This window comes from Tubulanus polymorphus, chromosome 3 (genome assembly GCF_964204645.1).
Source record: "Tubulanus polymorphus chromosome 3, tnTubPoly1.2, whole genome shotgun sequence".
Lineage (NCBI taxonomy): Eukaryota > Metazoa > Nemertea > Palaeonemertea > Tubulaniformes > Tubulanidae > Tubulanus > Tubulanus polymorphus.
In genome coordinates this window covers 24137421-24162712 of record NC_134027.1, presented here as the reverse complement: position 1 = coordinate 24162712, position 25292 = coordinate 24137421, and the positions used below count along the sequence as shown (strand labels likewise).

At 38.5% G+C, this 25292-nt stretch overlaps 1 protein-coding gene across 5 annotated transcripts in view; it reads right to left on the bottom strand.

Moving 5' to 3' along the window:
• LOC141901327 (filamin-A-like) overlaps window positions 1-25292 on the bottom strand; it is a 90692-nt gene that overhangs the window by 46731 nt on the left and 18669 nt on the right. For 2 of the 5 annotated variants that reach the window (XM_074788502.1, XM_074788505.1), the window contains exons 6-15: window positions 24876-24994; window positions 24675-24752; window positions 23915-24077; window positions 23319-23519; window positions 8823-9097; window positions 6327-6641; window positions 5476-5733; window positions 4921-5041; window positions 4302-4526; window positions 2326-2937 (exon numbers count right to left, since the gene is read on the bottom strand). In XM_074788502.1, the coding sequence (XP_074644603.1) occupies window positions 2326-2937; window positions 4302-4526; window positions 4921-5041; window positions 5476-5733; window positions 6327-6641; window positions 8823-9097; window positions 23319-23519; window positions 23915-24077; window positions 24675-24752; window positions 24876-24994 (2367 nt within the window). Of the gene's footprint in view, window positions 1-2325; window positions 2938-4301; window positions 4527-4920; window positions 5042-5475; window positions 5734-6326; window positions 6642-8822; window positions 9098-11111; window positions 11151-13139; window positions 13190-23318; window positions 23520-23914; window positions 24078-24674; window positions 24753-24875; window positions 24995-25292 lie in introns of those variants that run through there. The other 3 variants (XM_074788506.1, XM_074788503.1, XM_074788504.1) reach the window with 3 other exon arrangements.

Here is a 25292-nt window from a genome sequence, read left to right as displayed (position 1 = left end):
AAATTTCCTATTCGAGTCATATCTATGCATAACACTCCTCTTAAGTCAGATCTCACAAACCCCTATATCCAATACGGCTATTCTCAGGGTTTTGGCCATAAAGATAAGTTCACGTGAACACCCATCACCTGATGGTTTGAACGTATTCATACCTCTTCGCTGTTATTTCATTTGCTTCACATACGATAGAGGTCACTAAGGTCTTCAATCAAAACAACTGTGGCAGTACCGCCGGTAGGGCAGAGTTTTTACAAGTTAAAAACATGAATTTTGTGCACAATTAATTGAAACCCTGGGAAAATGGAAACCAGAAACAATTCAAAGTTTGGGGTCAGTTGTTCAAAAGTTTTTACAAAATCCTAGAACCATTCAAAAATAAATAATATATCAAATACTGAGGTAGAAAACACCAGAGTATCTTCATATTTTCCAGACACCGGGCGTATCTTATACAGCCACCCAGTCTATCTGTAGACTAGAATACAGACCAGTTCCTTAGGAACAAACAATGGATTTTCTTTCGCGATATTTTCTCTTTCCTCGTGAAAGTCATTGCAAATATTTCCCACGTAGGAGGGAATGATAAGCAATTGTATCTTATGACAGAAGTGCGAGGGCGAAAGGGAGTAAACAGTGTTACGTATCTATGAAGAGGTACACATACCTCTCCCCCTGGGTAAGAGAAATTTCTGATCAAAACAACACCATCGCTTATTTTGCCGAGGTTTTTTGTTACCCACGCAAATTATTTACGTTCCCCTCCTGAAAAACTGTTTGTTTTTCATTTTTTAAACTCTAAGTTTAGCCTAGCCCGCCACGATCGGGTTCTTAGTGCTACAAATATGAAGAGCTATTCTATTTCATGTTAAGATCAACGGGATCTGAAATTGCGTATATACGTGCAGTAAGTAACATGTTAACACAGAAAACAGTTCCACAGTCGTTGAGTCGACTCCGAGAGTCATAATTAGTTCATTTTTACATATATTTGACTCCAGATACAATTTCAAACCTTCAGATTGAAGAGTAAAAACATACAAAATTTCACTCCAAACCGTTAAACTCTGTTATAAGATTAAAATCCACTATCTACAGATTAAAAGATCTGTAGATAGTGGGTTTTTATCTTATTATCCGTTCAACACGTTTGAGTGTGGTTATCGTTCCGTTAAACTCTGTATTGATTCATAATAAGTCGATTTTCTAAATTCGACTCCGAGGTCAAATGTTAGACAATACCGGAGTCATCGCTTTGAATAGAGTCATAGCTATGGAGTCATAATATGATCAGGTTCAAACATACGACTCCAGAGGCAAATGTTAGCAAATCCTGGAGGAATTATAACTCTCTCATTTTCGAAAAAAGTTTCGGAGCGATGATCTGATCATTTTCAAGCATTTGACTCGAGCAGTCGAATATAAACCGTCCACTGTGGAACCGGGGGTCGTAAAATATTTCCATGCTCGTCTAAAAATAAGTGCTGCAGAAAAATCAACAATATTCATGCAATATTAATTCGAACGATTATTTCATGTAAATCAAATAATATACATTCTAGATAATTTCATTCGCCGGTGATGATGATTTTATAGAACAATCGACGATCAAGAGATTGACAGGAGAAGGAGACACATTCGCGTGCACGCTCTACTACCGCCCCCTATTGTTAGTATATCAGGCTGTCAAGTGGTCCCAAAAGGTAGATCGAATATTCTACTTGGCAAGTTGGGATTTTAGATGGCTGGACCCGGCATAAAGTACGAGGAATTTAATCTGTTCAGGGGTGGGGATCCAGAGGCCAATTTTGAAGGACTTGGTCACACTCAAAAGGGTACTTGGATGTGCATAAAGGCAAGGTTATGTGTACTTCCACACTGAGGGGCTAATTTTGAATAAATTGTCACATCCCAAAAGGGCGCTTTAATGTCTCAAAAAGACAATATTAGTTTAAGGGGCACTCTTGCACTGAAATTCACCAAACATCTTCTTCGTTGACAAAAAAGAAAGGGCAAATTTGATATACCCCGGTACTTTCACATGTCTCACAAGAGAAACACTACAGGGCCTGGTTTTATAGACTGGTATTATCTTTAACCCGGGGGCTAACTCAATTGAAAATGAATTAAGTTAGTCCCCGGGTTATAGTTAATACTAGTCTATTAAGCCGGGCCCTGGCGATCAATCCAAATTCAGAGAATACAGACAAAAATCATAGGAAAGGGTACAGGAAGGAAGTATCCAGTAAAAAAAAAGAGGAAAATTAGGGTCACTTGACAGCCTTATATCGTAAGAAGAACACACCATGCGTAGATAGGTGTATATACCCTCGGGTTCGACTCCTGGTCCGGTGACGCGTATCCCGCTGACGTCTAGGTTCTCTCGTCCGGGCGGCACGACCAGAGCCTTGAACGGCGATCGCGGTATGTGCTCATCGGCGTACATGATATTGACGGTGTACTCGCCGGGTTCGACCGGGTGGTATTTCACGCCGCACGTTCCGTCGCCGTTGTCCTTACAGTCGATCTTCGCCTCGCACGGGCCCTCGACGGTCAGTCCGAGCGCGCCGGGTCCCGCTTCGCGCGTATCGATCGTGAACTCGCACGGTTTGTTCGTGACGCCTTTCTTCAGACCGTCACCGTACGCTTTCACCTTCTGCGCCGCCGATTTCGGCGTCGGGGGCGGGGCTTGTCCTTTCGGTTTGCATTCGATGCGACGCGGCGTTCCCGGCACGGGTTTGCCGCCGATTTCCACCTCGATCGTGTGCACACCCACTTCAGCCATCTTGAATGACGCCATGTAGCCGTCGTCTAGTTCGTCGAGTTTGGCTTTTGTTACCTTGCCCTTCGGGTTCGTGATGTTGACGACGACATCTTTCGGTTTTTTGCCGGCGTTCGTTGTGATGACGTCGAAGTCAGTTTCAACGCCGAGTTCGTAAGCTATCGGAGGGGAGGGGAGCGAGAGGGGGGAAATATAATAAACATAAATAAACTCCACCGAATTAACAACATTTCTCAATGTAAAGCTTTTCGGGGTTACAGCGAGCACAATGTGATGGCATAAAAATATATTCGTCCTCAGAAAACTGATCTAGAGTAAATGAGCAAACCTCACTTGATGACTTAACAATTTATTTACAAATTTAGTCAAAATTTTGAAACTGTGTGAATAAACTTTTAAATCATCAACTGTGGGTTTTGCTCATTAACTCTGAGATTAATATCCGTCTACCAGTCATGATCTAGAGCAGTCAACCCTCAATATTGGGCCTCAAAGACCGATATATATTAAGACTGATCAGTAAGATTACCATTTCCGCGATGAAACAATAAATGTAAAATCTCACAATTGTTGGGTGACTAAAAAGTCTATTTAAGATATTAGAAATATTTAGGATAGAATAGAAATATATTTCCTACCATCCTTCTTCAGTAAAAATTTTAGACTGACGACACATGTGCTCGCTTTGTAACCGCAAAAAAAATCATAAGATTTTTCTCATTTTATTAGGATACGAAGCATTCTTCCATCTTAGCGCGTATTTAAAAAAAAATTACATCAAAGTAAAAAGTAATAATTAAGAATATGATCGAAAATAATAGTTTGTCTTGAACAATAGATCTCGATAAAAGATAAATCAATCTACATATTTAATGCATAAAATATTTTCATCGGAAACTTGTGAAGGTTTTCCGAGTTAAGAAAATGTGATAGTTTGACTAAATGATGTAGCAGATTCACTAATATAAAATACGTTATAGACACCGGCATCAAAGAAGTATGAATTGAATAAGTCCCAATTAGCAATGATATGATGATATATCGAGAAAACTAAACTTCAATCAGATATCAAAGTTCTGATCTTCACGGTACAGTGGATTAGGGTACACTGAATCAAGGTACCTTGAACCGAAGTACTCTGAATCAAGGTACACTGAATCAAGGTACAGTGTATTGAGGTACAGTGAATCTAGGTACACTGAGTCTTGTTACATCGAATCAAAGTAAACCAAATCAAGGTATACCGAATCAAGGTAAACCGAATCAAGGTACTCAGAGTCAATGTATACCAAATCAGGGTACAGTGTATTGAGGTACAGTGAATCAGGGTATACTGACCGATTCACAGTACGCTGAATCAAGGTACACTGAATCAAGGTACAATGAATCAAGGTCGAGAATTAATATACACATGTAAATAATTCAGTTTTGTTTCGAATTCATTTCATCGCGTTGGGACTTTTTCAACGCCACCAGATGAACTGCCCCGGAACGAAGAGAACGAACGATCAAATGAACTTACTCGGTTCGAGGCCGTCGATGAACACCTTGCTGACGTCGCAGCTCGGCGCCACTTCGATTTTGATCGGACTCTGCGGCACTTTTTTCTCGGCGAAGAATACTGACGCGGTGTAGGTACCAGTTGTGTACGGTTGATACTGTATGGTGAACGTTCCGTCTTTATTATCGACCGTCTCGACAGGGACGTCAATTCCTTTATCATCAGTCAGAGCGATCGCGACATCACCTACAATCAAATACATAACCTGGTCAATCGATTTTTCTTACAGTTTTTTTACATACAATGAACGCCGCTCGGGCAACTACTGGTAGTTTTCAGAATCAAACCGATGACATCATGCCAAGTTCCTCCCTTTCAGGGATTTGAATTTGATTGCATCATGAGACTTTGCCGCATTCCTCCATTGTAAGGGTTTGAACCTGATTGCATCATGACACTCTGCCACGTTCCTACGACACGGAATGGATTTGAATCTTATGGCATCATGAGACTTTGCCACATTCCTCTTTCACAGGGATTTGAACCTGATGGCATCATGAGACTTTGCCACATTCCTCCCTCACTTGCAATATCGAACCTGATGACATCATAAAACTGTGTTTTTTAGATTAGGATTTACCTGGACCAGCCTTCTTGCAGTCGACCACGAAGTAAGTCGGTTCGTGCATTTTGACTCCCTTCTCGATACCGGGTCCGTAGACTTTCACTTCCTGAGGTTTAGATACTTCAGATACGTTTACCTACAAAACAATGGTAAACTGATGAGCACTGAGACAACTGATTGAATCATCTACAATGAACTGAGTCTAAAGAATACCAGGTATTCACATCCATACTAAAACTGTGACTGAGTGATAAATTAGTTTGTATCTGGTTGATGCGGCCAAATTTTTGCCCAACTACATGTCAGACCAGGACCATATTAAAATATTTGGTGAGAATATTAACTGGTTCTGGAAGTGAATCACCTAACATGCCACAACATCGTTTTTATAGCATTTAAGTAACAAGTCATTTTACGTGTGAACGCGCTTAGTAAACGCGGACCCAACATGACTCGCATCTGGTCCGGACCAGTTTCACGGGGGTCAAATAGTTTCCATGTGATTGTGGCTATAACAGACGCTGACAACCAATTCACGGATCAGAAAAAACCAGTCATCACTGGACTTACCCTGAATGGACTTTCTGGTATGTTCGTATCGGCGAACGAAATAAGAATCGTATGTTTGACGGTTTTCTTCGGCAAATATCGGCAGCTGTAGGTTCCGTCACGGTTATCGAGAACCTGCACGTCGAGAGGGTTACAGTTCACGTCCAGACACGAGATGTTCAATTTGCCGGTTCCGGCCTCGCGAGTGTCGACTGTGAATTCGGCCCAGACGTTGGGCGCGACGCCCGACTGACGCAGACCGGGTCCGTATGCTTTCACCTACACAAACGAATGTAGAATAAACCATGTGTGAAATAAACTTAACTTTTAACTTTCTTTGAAATTATTTTCAATGATCAGAAATATATATTTTTGATATTTTAAATCATTTTAGGGGTGCCACTTGGGTGTGGATTAGGAATTCCATGAATTTTTCTAAAATTGTTCAGCTTCCGAGTTTTCTAGGGTCAGTGGGTACCCTGCTCTTCTTGCGGGGTCGGAACAGACCAGACTGAAGGTGGACTCAGGTGGCTTGAGGAGTAATAGCCTAATAGGCAGGGCAGATGACTGAAGGCAGATTCAGGTGTCTTGAGGAGTAGTAGACAGGGCGAATGAGGGTGACTTGAGGGCGAATAGGTTAAAAAGAGTAGAAACTACTCTCAAACGTAGTCATAGTCAGGTGTATACTGTAGAAACAGATTTTTTTATCTTAAAATAGGGATTGTCCCCATTATTTATTCATTTGAAACAGATTTTAGAATAAGCCTGAAGGAATGTTTTGCATAAATCATATCTTCTCGGTAATCTAAAACTATTGAATATATTCAATTGCCCGCATTGTACTGTGCGTTATCATAAGATGAAATACTGACCAGGGCTGGATTGCAGGTGGCGCTGGTTGGTTGAATCTGAGCCATAAACGGCGAGCCGGGTATATCCTCCTCGTTGCACAGCACGTGCACGGCGTACTCGCCGGAGATCGTCGGCCAGTATTTCACGTCTGCCGAACCGTCGCCGATGTCGTGCACGTCGATCTTCGCCTGCGACGGGCCCTCGATCGAGAAATTCAACGCGCCCGTCTCGCCGTTCGTTTCGACGACGAAGTCCGCCGAACATCCGACGATTCCGCCCTCGAGTCCCGGTCCGTACGCGCGGATCTTCGACTGTTTCGCCGGAGCGACATCGACCTGCGGAAAAATAGAAACGATTCCGATATCTTATCCGTGAATTCGGGAAATATTCCAGCAGGGTGGCGCCATTTTCAAATTCTCTGAGTTTTCCTTGATTTTTCCATGTTATTACACAAAATTCCCCGAGTGAATCAGAGAAATCTATTGGTATAAAATGTTATAATTTATTCATTTTTCATTGAATCACATTGTCATAATAAAACACACGGTCAATAGCATTATCCGTATTCCCTGAGTTTTCCAGGTTTATGGCAAATTCCCTGATTTTTTCTAGATTTTTCTGATTCCCTGAATCTTCCAGCTTTTTTTGTAAAATTTTGTCAAATTCCCTGAATTTTGCCCAACTTTTTCTAGATTTTACTGAGTTTTCCAGGTTTTCCAGGTAAGAGGCCACCCTGTTCGTGTTGAAACTCAAATAACACCATACTGTGTGTACTTTATTTATGCAGGAGTCGATTGCCTGGAATTATTGCGTGCCCCGCCTGGCAATATTTTAAAAATCTGCTTACTCCAATTCATCATGATAATGACACATCCCTGTCCCTAATGCCATGAAATACGCATACCTCCAAGAGATAAGCGTCAATCAGAGTCTAGTTCATTTTCAATATTTTATCGCTAGTCAAATTTCAACCAAGGGAACTATGAAACTGGATCGTGTTTTAGTACCCCATGAATCAAAGCTAAAACCGGTCAATGAAACCCACGTCGAAATCATAAATAACTTCAATCGTCGTATAACAACGCGTGGAAACCATGGGAAAAAATACGTGCGAACATTTCAAACAAATGCTTTCAGATAAAGTTACAGACGATGCGTATCAAATTCGCAAATATGTATTTTTATATCTTTGTATTGTCTGGATCGGTGCGAGTAGGAAAAAGGTAACGCGCCATGTGAGGTCCGTGTAACGAGATCAACGATGTACGTTTAAAAAAACATGAATAAATCTGACTCGAAAAAAGATCTCAGGTAGCGATATGATAATACCCGCTTTCTTACGAGATTCATATCTATTGTTTCAGCTGATGTTTTTCAAGCTTATTGTTATCATTTCAGATGATTTAGAGTCCAATAATAACTAGATTTCTGACGCTGCGGGTTGTTTCTAAGTCTGCCGATAAGACGTATGAAGTTATTTCATATTACCTTTGTGTTCGAAGTTAGAAATCAGCAGTAGCTGGGTGGTTGAGCTGCCCCTCAATGGCTTTATAGAGGAGACATACACGTTTGAACCCGGCCATCACGGCTTTATACACTAACAAGGAAAAAAGTCCCTTATTTGGCTCAAATACTACGGTCAAACCTGCTTAATCTGGTTTGACTGTTTTCATTTTGACTTAAAGCTTGATGTAGGTTCAATCTATGTATAAACATGTTCTCAATCCAGATGCCGTAGGTTTCTAAGGATTGAATACTTTGATGAACCGCCCGTAACCGGATGGACGACACATGTCACCAATATAACAGCTGGTCATATTCCGGAAAATATAACATATTTTCTATTTCAATCCATATAACTGTAAAATCTGAACTGACTTCAATTTTCTATATTTACATTAGCAGCAACTGAAGTTGATATACAAAACTAGCCCTAACCCCAATGCGCCTTGCATACCTTACTGCAGCTTGAATGGTGAGTCCAGCTAAATGCCAAGTCCTATATAGAACCAACCCAAACCCCTGAGGATGCTGTACCTTGAATGGAGAACCCACCTAAATACCCAGTCCTGTAGAACCAACCCAAACCTCTGAGGATACTGTACCTTGAATGGTGAACCCACTTAAATACCCAGTCCTGCAGAACCAATCCGAACCTCTGAGGATACTGTACCTTGAATGGTGAACCCACTTAAATACCCAGTCCTGTAATACCAACCCAAACCTCTTAAGGATACTGTACCTTGAATGGTGAACCCACCTAAATACCCAGTCCTGTAGAACCAACCCAAACCTCTTAAGGATACTGTACCTTGAATGGTAAACCCACCTAAATACCCAGTCCTGTCGAACCAACCCAAACCTCTGAGGATACTGTACCTTGAATGGTGAACCCACCTAAATACCCAGTCCTGTAGAACCAACCCAAACCTCTTAAGGATACTGTACCTTGAATGGTGAACCCACCTAAATACCCAGTCCTGTAGAACCAACCCAAACCTCTGAGGATACTGTACCTTGAATGGTGATTTAGGAATATCCTGTCCACCGAACTGCACCGTAACGACGTACTTTCCAGGTTTCAGCGGGATGTATTCGCATTCGTACGTGCAGACATCGACCTTCTTCACCTTCACCTTCTCGTGCGAGCCTCCCGGTCCCAGTACGATGACCTTGACCTCGGCATTACCGGCGCCCTCTGTGTGCACCTTGAAGTCGGCGACGTCGCGCACGCGGATACCTTTCGGCTGGATACCACGACCGGTCGCGTAGCATTTACTCGGGTTGCAAGCTGTAATGCGGAAAATAGATTTCGAAATCAGTCGTTATTCTAATAATAATTAGGTCCTCGTGGTTCTACAGTTTTGAGTTAGATTTGATCCAGAGTTAACTCATCGAAAATGATCTTTGACTTAAGAGTAAACTCTTAACTCATGACACTGAAACTGGACCAAGATTTTCAACGGTGGCTAAAATAGATCATCATATAAAAACTCGATAAATTGATAAAACACTTTTTAAAGATGAATTACAGCTTCTTTAGGATTTGAGAATTTCTTTCAACGTACATTGAAACATATAGCATGTTAAAACATGGAAACTAAAATGCGTAACTTTGAGCGGAATTTCATCGCGACTTTTCAACCAAAATCCTACGTTCAACATAGAAAACGTTGATGCGATAAATTTCGTCGCAACAATCTTGACACAGGTTATAATCAACCAAAATGAAGCGTTAGTTGTCAGACATCACGAAAACAGTGACACAGAAACTAAAGCATTGATACAACTTTTTTTCTAAACCAATCTGAGTTGACAAGCGCCATTTTAACTAAAAACATACTGAGTGTCTGCAGTTATAGGAGTCAATTTGCATGAAGAATCGATTTCAAGACTACTTTATCCAAGGGGCGGATTTGGGATGGGGGTCCAGACCCGTGCCTTCCAACTGAGATAGCCCTTTTCGTCAAGATAAGTTAACCTGCAAATTTCACATTCATATTCTCAGAATATCCATCTTTAAGGATATATTTCTTCAAAAATATCTCCCAAATTTTCTAGATCCACCCCTGTATCCTAATAGTCATCTTCAGGAATACTGAATATATCAATGAATATCAAAAGGCAAAGTTTTTAGAATAGTACCTTCGGCCTGAATTGACTCGTTATCCCTAAACACAACCACAGAGCCTAGTGAGAGCATATCCCGTCTTCCCCACAAGCCTTACCAATATACCTTAAAAAATTTCTACACAAACCAATACCCTTAACTGGGGACATGACCAACAACCCTAACATTCCTCACAGTCCAACCAATACTCAAACCATTTCTCCCAAGCCTACTTCAACACGCACTAAACTCCATAACTGCAGATACGGTTAAAAAACAAATTAATTCCTGAAACTAGAAATATTAATCCATGCTATACAGAGCCATCATATATATTTTGTTGAGTAAGTTCTACAAGCGTCATTCCCTCGGATGGCTGTAAAAATGTTATCCTGAAAATTCTGAAAGCCGAGAAATATTTCAAAGCCGATTCAACAGTGAATGCTATCAGTTTTGAGGTGTCGATTTTGTTTAGTGGTTTTGATCAGAGACAGAAATATTGGAATTTATTCATAGTCGAAACGAGATACTTTTCTCAGCGTGCATAGAAAATAGCAAGTTCATTTCGAACCAGTTATAATCAGGCCCGGTCCAGCTTCGAATTTAAATCTGATTGGACTTATAAAAGTAGAATTTGAACTTGAATCCGATCTACAAAACTGGACCCAGTTCCACAATTTCGAGTAAGAATGAATAAAATTAAATTCTCAAAAATTTGACTACAACACAAATTTTAACAAGAACTGGGTTTGTGGCCACAGAAAAATTTTTTGTCAGATATTACCATATTTTTCAGAAAATACAACTTATTACTGGTACATAGAATATTACAAATTGTCATTAATTCGTTTTTATGTGATAATGAAGGCACTTTCACTTTTGAGGTTGGATTGTGAGTTCTAATTTTCTACAATGCTTACTTTTAATCACATCAAAATTATTCGATTAGTTTCAACAATGAAATCATAATTTCCCATCGAAATACTCTATTTTCGAAAGAAACTTCATGCGATTTGTTTTTTAGAGAGCGGCGATCAAATTTTGCGGTTCGGTTTTTGTAGCTGTTTTTTCTAGTATTTATTTCAGGTGTGTATCCGAATTGCATGCGATGAATGCTGTCAATATGTTTTGTTTCGGTTGTGTGTTAGGTGGGGGTATTCAGGGGGGGGTGGGGGGCGTGACCGTCCACACTTACTATCGACCGGCGGGGGAGCTGCAGCAGCCCTCGGTGCCTCTAAAAATGAAAAGTTAATCACAATTTTATATTCGCACGTTGATTTCTACGAAAATTCCCCAGATTTCAGAAAACAGTTCTCAACAAGTCTCTTATTCAAATAACAGTTTACTGATAGCTTATTTCAGTAGCTGTCCTAAACCCTCCCATATAGCACTACTGATTAAGTCAGTTACCAACAATAAGTCCTTATTACTTGGAATACAGATATTTTAGGTAAAAATTGTAGGGCGAAGGGAAAAAATGGAAAATAAAATTTTCTTAAAATCTTTCCTTACAATACATGTATTTTTCTATTAAGCACGTTCTAAAATGGATGGGAAAAATTCAAATAGGAATTTAATTTTTATTGGAGTATTTTCCACATAAAATCTTGAAAGGACTGCCAAAAATGTTTTCAATACGGTGGAAATTGTGTTAAATTGAATTCAAATGATGGGAGAAATGAGGCAAACTAATTTTTTTTCAATTATAATAGAAAAATAAATGGAGAAAATGATGTTTTTAGCGATATTCTGGGTGGCGGCTCTGTATTCCGAGTAATTCTGAAAAAGTCTGAAAATGCACTTATTTCACAAGTTTTCTATTCGACATCTACAGCAAACTAAGCATCGCACTTTACCAACCCTAACGTACATCTATTAGGAATCTAATCTTTATCATTCATGCAACTATCACGTGTAATTTTTCCGAGTGAGTGATAAGTACGTAGTCATTTATTTTCGTTGAAACGTAATTTTTAGTGGCTGTTAATGTTCGAATGTTGTTAATCTTAATTTCGTTCATCTCAAAATTATGAGTCTGTGTTAATTTAAAACTGTAGGTTCTAACATTTCTTGAGTTTTGTTTGACTAAATATAAGCCATTGTTATGTACATCTAGGTGTCACATATCATTAGTTGATTCAATTTTCATTGTTTTTTTAGTGACTTGCATGCGTTTATTAGCATTCTACGAACGAACTATTAAATTCATTGTATAGAGGTGGAAATTTTGCAATGTGTCGAAAGACTAGAGCATCAAACCCACAATAATGAAAAACCCCAAATTTTTTTCGAAAACACTGAATTTTTTATTCCCAGGTCAAAATTCATTCAACTTCCTTAATATTGTTATAAGCTGCGATCACATATGAGTATTTTTTGTATTTTTCACGTGAATGTAAAATGGGCCAAACAGGCGTGAACCAAATTTGGCAAGACTAAGCCGGAGCCAAATTTTACCATGGGTCAAATGATGGCGTTTAAATTGCAAATGGTTTCGAAAGCGACTCACTTCACTTTGTTAAGTATCGAGTGAGTGGTTTACATGTAAACAGCCAAATTTGACTTGGGTCTGATCCAATCCAAATTGCTCCTTGAGTGTGATCACAGCTTAAGTTGAAAACCGAAAATTCAGATATTCAGATTCAATAATCATCTGATGTTTCTGAGAGAAATTCCACGATAACGAAGACAAGATTGAAAAATTCTATATCGGAATGATTATATTTGAGGAGCGACGTTTCGGCTAACAACTGTTAGACATCATCAGGCGTTCTGAGTACGCCTTCAGTACGCCTGATGATGGCTAACCGTTGTTAGCCGAAACATCGCTCCTCAAATATAATCATTTTGATATAGAATTTTTCAATCTTGGCTTCGTTATTGTGGGATTTCTCTCGTCATCATCATACACGGATATTGTGTATCTTCTCGTCTAATTTGATGTTTCTAATCATGGGTTTAAACTCATTCATCATATTTTTGCTGTCTAAAATTTCTTTTTTAATTTAAGTGAGCGAAACGACATGCTTTCATCAGCGCCTGAAAATTAATTACGTGACCTATCGAACGAAAAAAAAAGAAAATACCTGTAATCAATTCTAACGCATGCTTAATTAATAATCGAGTAATTAATAAAATCAACGGATAGATTAGATCGCATTGATTAGTTCGATGAGGTATTCTGTCGTGCCGAGCTCAGCGCGTTATTGCGGTGGTCACTTACTTTCTGCGGCGGGGACGCTTTCAGCCTTAATCGGCATCTGTTCGAGATTCGGAACTAGAAACGAAAATTTTTCGAAGAAAAACCATCAGTAAAAACCCTTATACACTTAAAATTTTTGTATGAATTTTTTTTTTTAACTTTTTTTTCCAATAATTTTCTACCCTATTGAAATGACTGCATAATTAACCAAAGTCTTTTTATTTTCGTGAAAAAAAATTGTTAATTCGAATTAGAAAAAAATTACAATAAAGAAATCCAACTTCCAGACATATAAACTGTAATCACAAAGAATTGCTGGGAGGAATGATATCCAAGTTATATTCAAGCGGTCATGATTTGTAAATTTAAGAAAAAATTTTTTTTCAATTTTGATCCCGATATTTCTTCAATTAATTAAAATTCAAATTGTAGAATTTTGCGTAGCGGAAATCTTTTCGAAAAATCAAACGATAAAAATTTTTGATTAATCAATTATTTTTACATCCATTTTGAATTTCGGAAAAAGTTAAGAAAGATTCGAGAGGAAAAAAATTGCAGCGTTTAGAAGAGAACGAGTCACAAACTATTCGAAAATTCGGACGAAAAAGTGAATCGGAAACGACGAAAAACGGATTCAAGAAAACTGAATTAAGACTTTCGGAAATGAGATAACGAACTAAAAAGTGCCGGAAACTTGAAATATTTACCTTTCCTCGCTGTTGAGTAGGAGTTGTGCACGTGTGCGAGGGGAGCACGAAGAATATTTGGGAATGAGTGGAAAAATAGAGAGAAAGAAAGAGAAAATAGAAAAAACATTGAATCAGTTTTTGTTACATCTACGGAAAAGAAAACAGAATGGTGGAATCCACAAAACACGATCTAATTGTACTAGAGGAATACACAGTGGATCCAGTTCCGCGGTTGTGAGTTAAATTTGACTCCAGAGTTTAATCAAGTTGAAAATGAACTGATTTTAACTCGTGAGTTAACTCTTTACTCACAACCGTGGAACCCGGGCCCAGATTGCTAGACGGGTAGAAAACGAATCTTAATCTATTTGAGTAAACGTTGGGTCCAGTTAATAACGGAAAGCTTGATTACTCGCGATATTTGATAATTAAAACATATACACAGGCTTTACGATAGTTACCGCAAATTTCTGGAAAAATTATGCCAATTCAAAATCGTCAGGACACTTGCGCGGATGAAGACCAGTGAGGAACTTGCGAGACTTACACAGTTCCAACAAAATTTTTTGAGTGACCTTTTTTATTTTGTCTACAGAGATACTTGGTGCATTTCAGTGCGGGAATATGCTTAATATTGCCTTTTGGACATAGAAATGTCCTTTTGGGATATGAAATGTTCTTCAAACCTGGCCCCCCTGCGGGAGTACATAAAATGTTGCCTTTTCGGACATCAAACTGCCCTAATGGGATGTGACAAGTCCTTCAAATATAGGCCTCCTGATCCGTCCCTGTAAGACTGGTCTAAGCCTACTATAATCAATCTAACAAACTTGTCTTCGAGACCATTTCAGTCAAAACTGTGGCTCTGGTACCAGATCAGTTAACACGGTGATTAACTTAATTGTCTAATACATTAGTTGAATGAACTCTATAGGCTTCAAGTTAGGATCAGTCCATAAAGACCAGGCTCCTAGCCACTGGATTTCTCTTTTGTTAACTGGACCCAAGCTACAATTTTCGATCGATTAATCTATCACGACGACCCTAAGACTGAGTTGGGTTTTTACGGGAATCGATAAAAATCTATTCGTAATAAAAAAGCGGGTTTTCAATCTATGGTCTATAATCGGACGGACGGAATACCCACCAGGCATCTGAAAACCTATCGTACGTGCAAATGTGGAAGACAAAAAAAGAAAAATAAGATTCTTTTAGACTTTTGAATTTTCAAGCAAGACCCGAGTTTCAGAAAAGAATCATTGTTTAAGCGAGAATAGCTTTAAAAAACCCAAATCTTTTTCATTCCCAAATTCTCAAAACTAAGATCTCCATCGCCCTTGGCCAGATCAAAAACTTCTTGAAATTCATTTTCACTTAAACGAACATATCTTCTACAAACTCGAGCCTTCTAGACTGTATAGCAGGGCTGCCAACTCCTGAATAGTGCCATCAGTAACAAGTTGAAAATTATCAGGTACACTTCATCGAAATATGAAAGGAATGTTTAAATTAATCAGTGATCAGGGGAGGTACGACCCTCAGTCGCATCCATCACATTTCTGTCCAAATAAATCAGTAATCAAGGTAGTAAGACCCTCAGTAACATCTTTCACATTTCTGATCAAATTATTCAGTAATCAAGGGGTAAAACCCTTAATAACAACTTTCATATTTCTGTTCAAATTAATCCGTAATCAACAGTAAGACCCTCAGCAACTTCTTTGACATTTCCGTACGCGCCAAACTAGAATGAAATAGCAAAAAAATACTGAATACCAGGAATCAGAGTTGGCAGCTCTGGGATAGAAACTATATGTGCTTAAAATAGAAATAGAGGGATATAGATATACATCTAAATTCTACATTTTCTTCAATGTAATTGTTATCTTAAGACGAGGTTCAGTTCTTACGAAACGGAACCACACCATAATACATCGTTTACTGACTTAGAAACGAAAATTTCGATAAGAAATTCTCGTAATTCTCAACCCAATTTATCACGTATCACAATCATATACACGCGTGCGGTCCTTGCCACAAAATCTATTCAACCCTTAGAAAAATATTATTTCACGACGCAAGGTTACTCGTACTTTAAAACAAGACGTAAACACGGTTCTTCAAAATGCTGAGAAAGAGAAAATTTCAAAAGAAATAGCATCGTTAGACGAAAACACGAGACAGGGTTAACGCATTCATCTCTTCAAAATATGTATCATCATTTCCTATATAAATAATATGTATCGCATGCATATCTGAAATAACTGATAGATGTGTAAATAGCTCGAAAACAATTTTAGCTATGAATCATGTACACAAGCGTTTCATGCCATTAGAATAAGAGATGATAGAAAAGGTCATTATTATTTTTTCCAGTCAATTCATATCCATTTTTCAGCCACTATAGGTGACGGTTGTGATTGTTGATGAAAACCTATTTTACCCAGATCACCAGTAACCTAAAGTGGGTGTTTTCGATGCGATGAAACGTTGTCTCGCAAAATTTGAGACGTTTCAATCAATCGGGGTTATCAATAGGTGGCACCACTGAGAAGTCAGTCTAATAAAAAAAAACTTAGATTGGTACTAGAAAGTAAATCCTACAGGAAAATCCGGGGCTTTCTAATGAAGGTATCGTTCTTTAAAAATTTCAAAAATTTAAGTCATCATTTATGTCTTCTTAATTATGATTGGTCGGTACATCGAAATTCCTTGGAAAGGAACCAATCACATTGGCCTTTACATCTAGAATACTGATATGCTAAAATATCATGTCGCATTCATCGCCTCGATGACAGATTTTCTATAATATTCTTTGCCCACTTATCTAGTCGAATTAACTTCAGGAAATACTTTTGTTTTTAAAAAGAATATGGCTGCACTCATTGACAATTTTTTACGCAAGAATGCAGTCAAAACAACGTTAGGAAATACTTATTCGAAGACAATCAAGATTCTAGCTATTCAGTCGTCTAGTTCTGATGACGCATTGTGTGTGCGCTCTCTGAGTCAAAAATCGAACTAAACTAATAAATCTTAAGATATCACTGATAAATCTCGAGTGTTGTTACTCATTATCAATATTGGACGAATTTATTTCACGAGTGTCATTTGTTTTTCCTGGTGAATGATGAATATATATATATACATATATATATATATATATATATATATATATATATATATATATATATATATATATATGTAATTCTATCAATCAATCACGACATATATAAATATGTATATATGATATATGAAATGAGAATTCCTTAGGAAAAAAATTTTTAGAATTTTTTTACTAGCAGTTGGCTCAAAATCTACCATTGAAATCGTTCAAATTTTTTACTAGGAACAACCTAGTATATTTCTTTAAATTTCCTTTTCGACAAGGGCAATCAAGCATTTCTCATGAAATGAAGATACAATCAAACTCGAGCTTAAAATGCAAAGACGATCGCGTTCAGAAAGCAAGCCGTAAGGTCCGTCCACTTTCATGCTAGAAATCTGAACTTCAGGCGACGCGAACGTCTATAGGTTTCTCATGTCTAGCAGGTGCTGCCATCTACGGTTAACAAATGTCGATAAAAACTAAACAGAAACATCACACACACACACATGAATATTGAGATAAACGAGAAAAAATTTTGATGCATCAATGAACTGCATGCAATACATCTGCATGCGAAAATAATTCGTTTTTTTATACCTCCAGGAACTGACGATTAAAAGAAAAAAGTGAAAGTTCATTAGAATCATGAATAGTTCGTTATACGCTAGCTCGTTAAATCAATTACGTCGTTAATTGTTCCGAAAATTACGACTTTCTGGCTGCGCACGGTGCAAGCCGAGAATGCTCGATTAATAACCTCTGGACTTATTTCGAACCATGGGAGTAATTTATGAGCAAATAAAGAGAAAACACGATCGAACCTATAGATATGAGATAGAGCGCTGGGGCTGACTGGTACAATAGCGGCTAAAGGTGAAATCTATCGGTCAATGTCGACAGTTGATTTATAGACCTAATTAATTTCTAAAATCAATTGACCTTTCTTCGACAACCGCTGACATTTTTGAATGGTCATTAGTTTAAGCCTTATCAGTTTTTTTATGACGAGTTAAAGCTATCTCTCTGTGAGGTTTTAAGCAATTTGACTGACGATGAACTCTGGGTATTTGCTCACAAGTTCAGATAGATTGCGTTGGAAAACATATTCGCTTGAAGCTAGGTGAATGACTCATGAAACTCAACGGGACAAGCTGAGGGTGGTTGTCTGTTTAGTAATACGCGCGATGCAGAGAGACATTGGCGTTTCTATATTTACGGAGTAGAGATATAAAGTGCTCTCAATCTCGAACTAGGACGTCAGTGAAGTATACTTGAATAATTTGATGACGTTCACTGGTATCGTAGAAGATGCAATATGGCATACGCAATATTAGCTAGAATATTAAGGGCCACGCCTTACGCATGTACAAATCATACATGGGAAAAAGTGGTCCCTATCATCAATTTCCCATATCTATAATGAATTTTTTGTAACCATGATTTAATATGACTACAAAATGAATATCGTCATTGCTATCAGTCTGCAGTGCTCGGTGTAGTTTGGCTCGAAGAGTTGTAATTAACTCACTTTCAGTATCTAATCCACCTGAGAGCCACTAGGGCCCAGTTGGGCCGTCGAGACTTTAAGTCTGAAAGTGGTCTCAAGTCCAAAGACTTAAGTTCTTAGATTAGCGATTGAACTATGATGGCCTCTTAAAAGTCTCCACTATGCCACTGGTTCAAAGAGGATTTCAATATGTCAACATAGTACAGCAAGTGTTTGTCTGCCCTCCATGATATCAGAGGCTTATATTCGCATAAATGTAGTCCAGTCTTCCACAGTAATGAAAATAAACCAGTCATAATCAATATTTTGGTATTCAACAGGGTGGCCACTTTCCACCCATTTACAAATGCCCTTCAGTTTTCCCTAATTTTTCCCACAAAAACTCCCGGGCAAATCTGCCGCAGGTGAATGGAGAAATTTCTCGGTCGAAAATGATACAATTAACAAATTTTTCATAAATGACGTTCAAACATTTCAAAAAATTGTAAAAAAACAGAACAGTATTTAGACGATGGACCCATATCATACCCTGTATATATGGGGGGTCAACCAGTCCATATTTTGTTCTCTTAAACATTTAATACATAGGCGTCTATACATAACCGGCATACTGACACCATATATGGAAGGCGATTGACTTTTTAAACTCCAGACATACACAAAAAACACGTATATATGAAACAACCCTTGACGTTATCAGCTTATTTCATCTATAAATGTTGTTTATCTGCTCGTATTTACATATATTTTCCCGTTGCAAGTCACGACAATTAGGTCACAGACTGGTTACATAATTATTAAGTATAGTAAACAACAGTTTGCCCTGGTGCTAATGCGCCGGAACAAGTGCTAAACAATACATTTTTTCATTTCGATGAAAATAAAACAGTAATGCTCTCTCTCAACTAAGTGCTAGGGACCGGTCTACCGAAGGCCAAATATCGCTACGTACGTAGGATCTTATCTAAGGCCCACGCTCTCAATAAGTCGCGGAGGTTTTTCGAGCTATGATCGGGATTTTTCGTATAATGGATGATATTCTTTTCGACATTTGCAAATAATTAATCTTATATATGTTTTTTTCATTGTACTTGTTTCAGCGCATGCGATATCGTGAAAATAGAAAAACTGCCGATTTACCTTTCGGGTCTGAAAAACACGGAAAAAAAGAGAAAACGACATGAATAATTTATGAAAAATAACCATCAATCTGTTTTAAAATAACCGTTGGATGAAGTCAAAATGTTTGAAAGAATTCAAGATCTAATTGTAGTTCGGCAATTTTATGAGATAAATTTGATTCAACAGAGTCTAAATTCAGAGTTCTAAAACTAAGGAATAGAATTTCGAGAATCAGAATCAGTATCAGTTCACTTTCGATTGTCGTAACAGTAATTCAAATCTTACCGAGTCAAAAATTAACATCCTGAAAACAGGTCCGAGCTGTTAATGAAATTCGACTCAAGATTTTGCAACAATCTCATTTATAAAAACTCTGCATTGGCATCAAATTTATCTGCAAACTGTAGCTCAGGAACTGGCCTCTGAATGCATTTCTTTTTTTAACCATTAACATAATCATATTTTCAAGTCCAGACGGCCCTAATTTATTTTAGACAAATCCAATATTGAATGATTACTTGACTTTGATTTCATGCGTTATTACCTTATGGATTATTTATCGGATTTTCTCTTTTTATTTCAAGCTATTTCTATATACACAACTAAAACTACATAGAATCCTAATAACAGCAGCATTCCACGAACAAATCTGATGCTTTTATAAAAAAATTCAAAAAAGCGTAATCTCATGAAAAAAAATTTCGTCAAAAAATCATGAACAGTCGAATATCAACAAGCTGTTAATACCTTTGATCTACATGCACCGTTATAGGGAAATCGTATGCTTTATATTCCCTGCAGTTCCCCAATCTGGATCCACTAAACTAAACTCTAACTATATTCATAATATCAATCGCGCTTCTTGCAAAAATAAAATTCGATATATTTCATCGTAGGAAAGCAATAATGTGCAGTGTTATCAAGATATCGACATTTCACACACGGGGCGGATCCACGTTATAATTGCCAGCGAGAAATCTAAGGCAAATATGGGGCAAGCCGTAGTGAATATCGTGCCCAATAGGCCTGACATTTAGGAAATTTAAGGAAAAAAGGCTTCCTTACATAGGTTTGTAACTGAATTGAAAAATGCAGATTAATTTTTTTTTTATAAACTGGGGGCCCTGGCCTTTTCCGATATGCAATGTCACGACTGACTTTGAAATTCTAGCCGGCAATATACTTCAAATACAATCTGGATCCGCCTTAGTCTGATGAGAGAGAGAAAGGGTGAGGGAGGGCGGTTTCAGTCATGCTGTAAGTCGGAATTAGGCTGAAATGTTAAATACGTTGTAATATCGAGTATTTCTCATATTCAATGCGTCGGTCGTACTTCAGGAGACTACGCAATGAAACTACTACTGGTATAGCTATAGCGCTATATACACGTCGCGATCACACGGAGACAATTTGGCCAGGGTCAAATTGGCCACGATCAAATTTGCCAGGATCAGACCAGTCAGATTTGACCTGTGGGTAGTGGGAGTGTGCTCACTCCGACTAAATGCGAGTCAGGTGAGCCACTTCCAGAACCAGTCAGCTATTATTTGAGCCGTGCTAAAATTGGGCAGAAGCCTGGTCCGACGTTCGTTTGTTTTGTGGCCCTGTGTCGAACATGCACGGGGCCATTTGACACCGGTGTGTATAGCTGGCTCAGGTCTTCATCCAGCACTGGCAGCGGTTGTCTCCACCAGTGATCTCCGTCGCTCTACGATCCTAGTGTAACCAACCACCCAGACGCGTGCATTCAAATTCGCTGTACAGTTGCCGACCAGAATTTGGTCGGCTTTTTTGTCCGTGTTCAAACTGCGATATCTCAGCAAATAAACAACCGATTTTGATGAATAAACTATCTACACTAACCTTATGATGTCTTACGTTTGTTCATTATAACATTTTGACGATAAATCTGATTTTAGTACGATTAAATTTAAGATACAAAAATGATGCGCTGTTTAGCGATGAGACACGCATCGCTCAAGTTGTCTTGTTGCTAACGAACTACAGTGTTACAATGCCTAGTTTCAAAGTGAAAAAATGGTGTCATTTTTGCTATTTCTGTATTTATATCGCATCAAGCACGGACTATGATGAATGAACCTCCAAATGAATATAATAATAAGAAAACTGAATGTATGAGGTTTGTAACGATAGTTTATTTTTCACAATCGGTTTAGTGAAACTGGATTTCTGGTGGTTTAAAGCTGCAGTGATCTAAAAGTATCGAGAAAATGTCGTTCGCATCTTAGTGTCTGTGGTACATCAGACACTAAGATTCTTGGTGAAGCTCAGGTCAAAAACCTCCGTGCGATCGCGACTATAGAACCAGTTAACGGCAACAGCAAATTCGTTTTTTTCATTCGCTGATGCGAGAATCAAACATCAGTGTCATCGGTTTTATTATATTTGAATACGTCGCCGACTTTGACCTTCACTCTTTATTCATTAAGTGCAATTCGATGTCGTAATAGCACGACGAGGACACGTTAATACCGCGAGTACAAGGTATGTAATAAGGCTATGAATACACAATTCAAAACTCCATGCGAACGAACTCTCGGAAAAGATTTCCGCGCGTTTCGTAGCGAAAAAGAACGTAAACGAAACAATCGTGAAATCAATTTTACCTCCGGGAACTGAAAAAAAGTAATAATAGATATATCGTTTTTGAAATTGATACGACACGAGGAGAAAAGAAAATACATATATATATACACATCGGTCGAGAATGGTAAAATGAATCACCGTGTGTACATTCCGACTACGACGATAAATAGAGAGATAGAATTCCGACTAGATCTAAACATGCTTCGTAACAATAGAGAAACTCTATACAGTATAGAGAACCCCGTTTTACATACCACTCTTATATATACGTGATCGGATTACACAAAATAGAGAAAAAAGATTGTCTCCGCTTAAAAGGTGATCTTTGAAAAATGCTTTTTGACATAGGCTTTTAAGTGGTCGAGGCTAGTTTCTGTGGGGGAAGGTGGCAACCTGCACGGTAGCTATGGTGGCTACAGACAGCGGATTGTCTAGAGGGTAGGGGTAAAGAGAACAGATTGTCTAGAGGGTAGGGGCACAGAGAACAGATTGTCTGAGGGTAGGGGTACAGAGAACATATGTCTGAGGGGTGGGTACAGACAGCAGATTGTCTGAGGGGTGTAGGGTACAGACAGCAGATTGTTTGAGGGGGTACAGGGTACAGACAGTAGATTGTCTGAAAGGGTGTAGGGTACAGACAGCAGATTGTCTGAGGGGGTACAGGGTACAGACAGCAGATTGTCTGAGGGTGCAGGGTACAGACATCAGATTGTCTGAGGGGGTAGAGAGTACAGACAGCAGATTGTCTGAGGAGTACAGGGTAATTACGGCAGATTGTTTGAGACGGTCCAGGGTACAGACAACAGATTGTCTGAGGGGGTAGAGAGTACAGACAGCAGATTGTCTGAGGGGTACAGGGTAATGGCGGCAGATTGTCTGAGAGGATGCAGGGTACAGACAACAGATTGTCTAAGGGTAAAGGTAGACAACAGATTCTCTGGTAGGTTGGACACAGACAACACTAGGCTACAGAGAGCAAGTTGATGGCTGCATAAGTCTAGAATATAGATTCGAACCTTTACGGATCATTTCAGTTTAAATACGTCTATGAAACCAGTCATAGGTCTAGCGTAACTAAGATAGGCCTAGTGTAGCTACCGGTAAGGCTAACAGCCCGGTATTTATAGACAGACGGACGACTTTAATTCCTAACGAATGTAACTTACGAGGAGCGACGCCAACTCCGAACGGACTTTTAGCGATCGGTTTTCCGGCGAAGAACACGTGTATTTGATGTAATCCTTCCTCTTTAGGTGTATATTCGACGAGGTATTTTTCGGCCGTTTCCGCCGTCAGTTTCGGTTTGACGGACGTTTTTTCGCCGTGCGGGTCGAGTATTACGCAATCGACCATACCGACACCAGCAGCTGAAAATCAAACAGCACTCATAGTTACATATCCTTCATCAGGAACTCTCGAATTAAGATTAGTTCAATTTCATTGGTTTTACTTCCTAACTCAAATCTATCCCAGAGCATTAGAACTGGACCCAGTTCCACTTTGATGACTTAAGATTTTAATCTGGAGTTTAAACATTGAAAATGAACTAATTCTCTGAGTAACCTCTAACTCGCAACTTTGGAACTGGATCCTGACTTCTATCTACTTATTATTTCATTTTCGTTATTTGGTAGGTGTAGAATTTAGTTCAAATTCACCGAAATCATGGGAAAATAGGTATCATTTCTCCATCATCTGATAGTACATTATGCAGGAGTACATTATGCAGGAAATCTTTCCAAGTCCTCCGAAATTCTCTTACCTTTAGTAAGTACGTGGAAGTATGTTTTCTTGGAGACCATGTTTCCAGTTCGTTCGATACCGGGACCGCTAGCGATCACTTTACTCGGGTCACCGGCGATACCTTCAACGTTCACCTTGAACGGACTCTTAGGAATCTCTTTAATGGCGAATTTGACGATTACCTACGAACGCACAAACATCAATAGGTTAGACAACATGTACATGTCATAAGTAAACATGCACATGTTCAAGAATTTAAGAACATTAATGTTCAGACAATAAACGAAACATGGCTTAACAGATGTAATACACAACATGTTCATGTCATAAGTAATCATGCACATGTTCAAGAGTTTAAGAACATAAATGCTGAGACAACAAATGAAACATGGCATTGCAAATGTACATGTCATGAGTAAACATGTACATGTTCAAATGAAAAATATGTTGAGACAACAAATGATACATGGTTTTGCACATGCAATAAACAACATGTGCATGCCATGGGTAAACATATACATGTTTGAGAGTTTTAATACGTGTGTCCAGGCAACAAATAATACACGGCTTTGCCCATGTAATACATAAACTGTACATGTTCAAGTGTTTTTCTATGAACATATATGTATGCCCAGACAATGAGACATGACTTTATAAACGTAACACACATTTCATACAAATGTGGTGTACATGTACGTGTATACATGCTTTGCTGTACATTTATATGTGTATTTTGGTAAACAGATATACATGTATGTGTACAATTTAATGACTCTTACCCTGTATTCTCCTTCAATGGTCGGCATGTAAATACATGTATACGTCAGATTCCTGTCATTGTTGAAGATAATTTCACACTGAAGAATAAAACATCGATTTGACATTAAATAGAATAAATTCGACCTGCGGTTGAAAATAAATTCCAGAATTCCATAGTTTTTTTTGGACCAAACGTTCATAGTATCAAATAAGGTACTTACTGGTTCTTGGATTCCTTGTGGGTTGATTACGGACACCTCAACCTTTCCTTTACCGGCACTAAATGTTTCGACAGTAAACCTGGCCTGAGCTCCGACGCTGTTACCTTTCGGTTCGATACCTACGTAAAAATACCGATCACATTCATTAGAAATCAATCGGATTCATCGGAAATCGATGAAATAGATTTTGTTCGAGTGATTTCTCGATATCAACGTCTCACAGCAATTGATCGCCCTTTATTGTAAATCCGTTAACATTTCAGCGTAGAGATCAGACTGTTTGCTGGAGAGTTTGTTGTATACAATACAAAACTACAGACGAACCTCGCTACCACGAATTACAGGAGACCAGAAAATCTGTTCGTTATAACCGATAGTTCACTGTTATATCCAGAATGAAATAACAGTGGAACCTCG